Source organism: Ascidia mentula, chromosome 1, assembly GCF_947561715.1.
Source record: "Ascidia mentula chromosome 1, kaAscMent1.1, whole genome shotgun sequence".
Lineage (NCBI taxonomy): Eukaryota > Metazoa > Chordata > Ascidiacea > Phlebobranchia > Ascidiidae > Ascidia > Ascidia mentula.
The window spans coordinates 22,570,013-22,577,771 of record NC_138566.1 but is presented as its reverse complement, the minus strand read 5'-3'; the positions used below and the strand labels follow the sequence as shown (position 1 = coordinate 22,577,771).

General features: G+C 38.3%; 2 protein-coding genes across 2 annotated transcripts; one reads left to right on the top strand and one right to left on the bottom strand.

Moving 5' to 3' along the window:
* The first annotated feature begins 2,927 nt into the window (after positions 1 to 2,927).
* Positions 2,928 to 5,057, top strand: LOC145889753 (uncharacterized). Its single transcript, XM_082980781.1, has 6 exons — positions 2,928 to 2,951; positions 3,078 to 3,303; positions 3,556 to 3,673; positions 3,931 to 4,045; positions 4,282 to 4,431; positions 4,992 to 5,057. The coding sequence occupies exons 1-6, from the start codon at positions 2,928 to 2,930 to the stop codon at positions 5,055 to 5,057; spliced, it is 699 nt and encodes a 232-aa protein (XP_082836907.1).
* Positions 5,058 to 5,398: 341 nt separating this feature from the next.
* Positions 5,399 to 7,170, bottom strand: LOC145889744 (uncharacterized). The gene is made up of 6 exons (XM_082980768.1): positions 6,948 to 7,170; positions 6,434 to 6,748; positions 6,291 to 6,356; positions 6,118 to 6,208; positions 5,951 to 6,066; positions 5,399 to 5,871 (listed from the first exon to the last, which is right to left on the bottom strand). The coding sequence occupies exons 1-6, from the start codon at positions 7,168 to 7,170 to the stop codon at positions 5,762 to 5,764; spliced, it is 921 nt and encodes a 306-aa protein (XP_082836894.1). The 3' UTR covers positions 5,399 to 5,761.
* Positions 7,171 to 7,759: the final 589 nt, after the last annotated feature.

Genomic DNA, 7,759 nt, shown 5'->3' with positions numbered 1-7,759 from the left:
TGAAATACATCTGTTGTTTTAACATTTGCCACATTAGCATTCCTTGCAGCACATCCACTTTGAGCTTGAGCATAAGAACTGACATTACTGTATTCAATGTAATACTCGTGACCTTGAAACTGGTGCCATGTTTGTGCTTTGCCTTGTAAAACCAAACAGACACCCACAGTTAAAATCTTCCAAACTTTCATTCTCACGACTTACACAACAGTGACTGATTGAACATAGAAGAATCCATTCACTTTCCAAAACATTCACAACTGTACAGACGCACGTAGGATTCCAACCCACATAGTGCAATACGTATCAACCAAATACAAAAATAGCAGTACATTGAATGCATGCTATTTTTCGCAGCACATTTCATCATGCTTACACATATGCCATTAAGTTCCTGATAAACTCGTTTATTGTGCGGATTATTGCCTCCATGCCTTCATTTTATAGAAATTGAACTCAACAAGAAGTTTCTTTATATATTCTATGTCTTTAGATTTAAATGCAGTCAAATGCAAGAGCAAGAAGCTGTTATTTTTTTGCAATTCCTGAGTAACGAACTAATCAATTTCATCCCATTGGCTTCAAATATTGCAAGCAGATGCGACAAGTGAGATAGGAAAATTTAAAATTGATCACAGTTGAGACCGGTGTGTTGCCGGGATAATCTAGCGAAAAACTATTTATTTAAGTTGAATTAATATAGCACATTCGTCGTTGTTTTCTTGTTTCATAGTCGTGTGGTACCGGCCCCAGTCAAAAGTTGGACTTCAGAATTTATTTTCAACGCGAAATAGGGCACAATTTTATTTCAAGCAAAAAACTTGACAATGCTCTGTGTCGTATGAACTGTTTTCAGATCAATAGGGTCGCATATTTATCCAAATACTCATATTTATTCAGCTTTCTGCTGTGAAACAAAATTATTCGTTTCCTATGAAAAAATGGGGGTATGGTCGATAAAGATCGTGGGAAATTAATTGGCAACCTCGTCTGGAAAATATCAGGTTTGCAGTGTTTCTTGTCAGCTTTTCCGTCATGTGAGATAAACAATGCAATATTGCTGGCATGGTGCAATATTGTAGGCATAGTGGTAGACTGCTAATATAGTATGCATTATGTCCGCACACGGTAATCTGAAATAGTGAAAATTGGTTGGGGTGGAAAGTGGCTCACGCTATGAAAGGGAATTGAATCTTTAATTCCCTGGCATTGGAGTACCTGGCCTCCCATGCACTTTGACCTTGTAGCCTGGGTATTCCGGGGTTACATATTCGATCCATTACTTGACCCGAACCTCACAAAACATCTGAAGCAAAATTTCTAGAAGGCAAATACCCAAAGTCAATTGTTGGGCAACGTATGGACAATGACGTTTATGAACCTTTTCCTGTGCGCTGCAGTGAGCACGCGTAAGTCAGTATCCACTTCAATGGCTATAATGTTTGGTAAATATTGAAAGCTGAGTCTGCAAGAAATGTTTGTAAAGCCCGCTGCGACCATTCTTCTCAAATCAGCAATTGCTTCTTGAACAGCATAAAAACCAGCAATGTGTACAAAGTGTATTTATTCACAGATTTTGAGGCAAAATCCACTTTGTTGCACTACACTAATATCAAATAGCTTTAAGTTTCGACAAAGAGGTTGCAGATAACAAAAGGGTTTACAATAGGCCATAATTTCCAACCAAATTCGGACAACTTAGAAAAAGGCAATACAATCAGCATTTCATATCTTATACATAGCACTGTGATTTCAAGAATTAATTTATAGTTTTGACGTCATGGTAACGTCAAACGTTTAAATTGCAGTTGTTAGGTAACTGATGTCCTCTTCTTTACATTGGACATTAAACTGTTCGAGATTGCGTGAGAAGGGCCGAAGTACAGTTTTGCTATCGTTCGCATCAGCAGTTTTCCTGTTTGCTTTGACGTCGTGTGGTCAGCCGCCTTTTTCGCCTTTTTCTGTCTTGCCAAGCTGAAAGCCGAATGCCTGCACATGTTCAGGTAAAGCTCAGCTTTTGCACTTGCTTCTTTTCTGTAAATATTTATAAAAAAACGCTTATTACAGTAAAACAGGCAGATGGAGTTGAGGTGCAATTTTGATCACTAAATTGTGTTAGTCAGCGTAAGACATTATCTAAATGTGATTTTGCTAAGTCACTGTTGTTGACCCTCGAGTATGGTAAAGTGTTTAACTTTGAATGCTCTAAGATATTTGTAGCGAATTAACGTAATCTGAGGCATTGTAAATAAATAGGTGGTGTTTAGCTGATGTTGTGTGGGTAGAAAATTTTCGTAACCTGGAGACGAAGTTTGTTGCCGAGATCGCTCCTTATGGGATGCTCTGTTGAAAGGAATATTTAGTAAAAATAAAATAATGCTCACGCGTGTAGTTCCATGCCCTACATTATTCAACATTATGTCCTATTCATCTCTGTATTTCAATTGGAAGAGTCATTGAAACGAAAAATCCACAGTTGAAAAGGATTCGGCCCATATGTCACAAGTCACACATTTCCTGACCGAATATATACTGTTTCCTGTTAGCGCTGGAGAGATGTTCACTGTGCATTATGATGGTATACATAAGGCCTACTTTAAGCCTTCACTAACATATGATTTGATACCATAGTATCGCTTTCACAAGACCCCGCTATATTTACGTTTGATTGAGATCACATCAGGCTTTGTGATTAAGGCAGTCGTTCAATGCAATATTGGGCTGAATTTTTGCAAGTATGTGCTGGCTTTATAGTCTGATGTAGTTACTAATAGACCAAATCGGCAAAAACGGACAAGAGTTGTTTGGGCTTGACAGAAGCAAGTATAAGTAGAGATCGCACGTACATCTTGGTAGAGAAAAGAGTAATATTGACATTGTGCAGACGTCTACGCCAGCATATATAACGTTTTCATAACGTTATAGCTATGACTGCGGCAGCTTATACCAACGTGAGTGATCTCGAAAAGACTTCCTTTCCAAAGTAGCTGAGTGTTTTGACCTGAACACAAAAGGAGCTGCAAAAGTTCATAGCGCCACTGTTTTTTTCTGCAGATTGTTTTGTTAACATTATGCAGAAAGATACGTCTGTCGTCTCACCGATCCAACCGGCCTCCAGCCTTCATGCTGCGGTGCTGAATAGCAAAAACGCAATTGCGTCGCAAGAAGGTTACGATGAGTGGAGCACACTCTATGACAGCGATCTGGAGAAGGCGTCTTACATTCTTCCTAAGCTTGCCGCCCAACTATGTAGCAAGTACACTACCAACAATGAAGACACCACAATACTTGATATTGGCGGAGGTAGGTACTGACTGCAAGGTGGCTACCGTGGAGCAGGTGATTATTTTCGTATTTGAGGTGCATGATGGCAACAAAAACAAATCAGACTTAATATTCCTATAGAAAGCAACAGATAGCGCTTTAGGGCAATCTGTATATAGTATATTGTAGTAAAGCAAGTTTAAATGCCACATCGAACCATGATTCCTAACTTTAGTGAAGTAACGAAAGTCAAGTTTATATGGACTATAAAACGGGCATTACCCTCAACAGGAACAGGTCTTGTCGGCAATCATCTACGCAAAAACGAAAGTTTCGTCGGCGCTATTGACATTCTAGACGCCAACATGGAAATGTTGTATGTTGCCAGCAAGAAGGGACTTAACTACAGGTAAAAGTGGTGCCATTTTTCCTGAATGGTGACAAGCCGACCGCATACAAGCTATTGGTTTGAAGAAACACAGTAAATAAGATTACCTTCATGTGTTGTTTTATATTCTCCACCCAAAATTAACAACATATTCCTACCAGAATGCAAAAAATCAGTACACAGGACAGTTTGATGTATTTCAATCCACTCCAATTCCACACACTTTCAACAGTTATTTTGCTGTTTAATTGAAAACAGGTCAAAAATTCTGTTTCCAGAAACATTATTCGTCATTTTGTGGATAACAAGCTTCCTCTAAGTTCCGATAGTTACGACGCAGCGACCTGCATAGGAGCAATTCTCCCACAACATTGCCCACCAAGTACAATACAGGCAAGTGTGTGTAATTTTACAGTTTACAAAGTACATGCATAAAGACATCTGCTACGTGGCAGACTGTCACCGCGGCAGCGCATTTGCAATTTTTTTTTGAATCACCTACTACGTTTTCCTAATATTACCACTCCGTCAACATAGCCGAAGAAGTTGGCGTTTAGGTGCGCCTTTCAGTATGGTTCAAAGCGATTAGCCCTTGTAAATGTCTTAACATTTTCCTGCGAATGTTACAGGCCATGTTCGATGTGGTGAAACCGAATGGAGTTCTCATCTTTAACATCAGCCAAACACCGACCGCAAACTTCAACGCGGATATCAGTAGCTTGTTGCAACGTCTGGAGAAGACAAATAAGATTTTGTTGATGGAAAAACGCACCGAGCCAGTTTATAATACCGAGGGCAAAACTATTTTATATGTGTATAAAAAAATGATGTGAGAACAAAAACAAACAACTGTTCCCATCTCATGTGTGTGTTTTTTTCATACATCAATCGGTGAAAACAGTACGCATGACACAGGTGATTGCATAAAATAGGCAATAATTGTAACGTCCAATAAAACAAATAAATTATCTTCAAAAAACTGTTTCGGGTGGCTGTTTTTCCTGACCAATCATCCCCATCCCTAAAAATGTGTCCTAGGTGTTCAAGGTTTTAAAAAATGCAAGGTAACAAAAAAATCGGTCTGTTTGCAACGTTTTGCACACTTGTTTTGCTACTGATAAGCGTATACGCATAGTGTGAAAAACCTCATATCCACTTCAATGTTTAGTCGTGAGGCAATAAGCATTCTCCCAAAATCTAATGCGCAGGTGTTGGGGAACCTGCCTTTCTTCACGAGATGTTGTCATTGCTGGGTAGACATCGAGTAGCCTTCTAGAAATCACAACATTTTACACATCTTACCTCACTCAAAACAACACAAGGTGTGTGTTTTGATTAGAAAGTGGCCACTGTTAAAGACCTGGCCCTTATTGTTACAAATGCACCTATAAACTATAAGGTTTAACCTTAGGTTTAACTCGACAAACGCCTGGATCGGTCACAAGTAATTACTACGAAATCATCACCACACAGCAAGTCGTTGTGTATTTTGATAGCAATTAAACCGTATGTGGCAATCAGTGTGCCTGCATGTAATAATATATACAGTTCATGTTACGCAAAAATATCACCAATTAAAAGCACAAATTAGCAAGGAAATGCAAGAATACTTTTACATACATTTTTGCAGCATAATTCATGAAAAATAATTCATGGAGCAACATTTGAAAATTAAACTGGAAATGTAAATACATTGCGATTTAATAGTAAATCGCGTGATATAACAGCAATACAAAGTGAAAGAGTAAGAAAGAAACGTTAATACAGTTAAAATTTGCTTGTCCGCTGCTGCATTGTACATAAATTACTCTCATATGTTGTGTTGGCGGCGAGCATTTCGTTCAGTATTTAAGTGTTTTGAAGGGCTAGAAAGATTTTGACAAGTACAATGACGATACAATTGGAGACATGACGTAACACTTAGGAACACCTGACAAAAACTGACTCTGAAAAATAAAACTTGACCAGCCCTGTTTAGCCATATTGGACGCTGATAAAAATGCATTCGCAGTAAACTAACTGTAAGAAAAAGGCACAAATCACGTAAGGTATGTGTGAGTAAAGCACAACAGTGACTTAATTACCAAGTGATCATTGCGCAAATATACTTTAAACAGAAAAAGTAATGTAAGCAGCATCTTCATTTGTAGCAGACACGTTGCCTTTCAGGTTCACGTAACTTGGATTTTCTAATGCATAACCACCAGTTGCAGTAGCACCTAAAAGAGCGATGTTTTTTCTTAATCGCGGTCATGCATGCACATTCGTTTTACAATATGTACTTGTCCAAAGTCGTACCTGATATTTCTTCGTATGCGTGTTGATTTTGTGGTTGTGGAGTAGGGTTTTCGTAGTTCTCGTTTGACGCTCTCTGGCGAACACTTTTATTTCCTGCGTTGCTTGGTGATTCGTTTCTGAGTAAAATGCTATTTAAGTTGTTTTTTGTGAGTTAGATTGTAATTTACCGTTTGTCATTCCGCTGTTTCCAGATCACAACACATGAAACGATGTTTGTTATAACCAGGATCACAATAATACATATGAAGATGGTGGGATCTAACAAGAAAACGACGGTTTAAGGATATTCCAGGTTAATTTTCATATTAAATTTTAGATATTTTAGAAATTTTCAGCTTACCTTTGAGACTGCTATCAGTTCCTGTATTTTCTACGCAAGAAATTGAAGTTTCATCTGTTGTTGAATCTTGATTTCAAAACATAAGAAATTCTCTTAATGTAGGCTATTGCATGGCAATGAACGTTCGATCCAACGACACTTACCATACGATATTCGGCTGTCAATCGTCGATTGAGATGTACTTGGGGTTGCATGTGAAGTGGACGCATGTTTGGCTCCGTGCGTTGATGGACGGGTAGCTGCTGCTTGTGTTGTTACAGGAGACGTAACTGCAGTTGTTGACTCTTTTGTTGTTGCAAGTGAAGTTGATGTTGTGGTTCTTATAGTTGTTTCATGTGTGGTTGGTATAGTTGTTTCATGTGTGGTTGGTATAGTTGTTTTATGTGTGGTTGGTATAGTTGTTTGATGTGTGGTTGACAGAGAACTCAACCCAGTAGTTAAGTGTTGTTCGAGGATTTCTGCAAAATAAACATTGGTGTAACATCCAAGCTTGAAAGAATGAGTTAATGTGTTAAACTTGGCGAGCGATTATAAGCAAATTATGTAAATTTAGACTGTTACAAATCCACATTTGACAATGTGTTGCTGCTTGAGGACCGTAATAAACATTGATAGAAGCATTTTTCAAATCCACCCAGAACGCAGAAATTTTCTTACCAGCTACGTTTATCTTTCCCAAAAGAAAGTTGAACACTTGAGTTGTTTTAACATTTGCCACACTAGCATTTCTTGCAGCACATCCACTTTGAGCTTGAGCATATGAACTGGCTGCACTGTATTCGATGTAATACTCTTCACTTTGAAACCGGTGCCAGGTTTGAGCTTTGACACGTGAAATTAACAAAATGATCAAACTGAAAATTTCAAGTATTCCCACCATTATGATCTACAATAGACTAACGAATAACAAACATTGCACAAGCTGATTCACTTATCAAAACTTCCTTCCATCACTGTCCAAACACGCGCACGATTTCAAACCAGTGTTTGTGCTACATATGGAAAAACATTTTGAAAGCCAGTCCTAATTCAGCAATTGTGATAGTTTAACCCCAGCAACATGTTCTAAGACAGTAATTAAACACAAACATAAACAGGTAAAATTGTGCTAAGAAATACCGGGGGTGTTTTCTGTGGTGTCGCTTGTCACCTGTCGTCCATTTCTAGTTATTGCAATTAAGAAACCTTAAGGTTACTTATCGATGTTGTTAAGTGTTTTGTTGTAATTGGTTTGGTTGACATATATGTTTCTACTTTTCGTTGTAGTGGTTTATTTTCAATCGTAAGCAAAACTTATATAATACTCACAACTTGCGAACTGCAGCAGTACTGGTTTACCTTTTCCTGCAGGTACATACACAGACTAAACTTTTATGATTGATAAACCAGCAAACAGGATCATGAAAAACAAAACGCCACAGAGGTTTTCCTGACGTATTGTGTGGGTGAAAAGTACGCATGCTTGCATA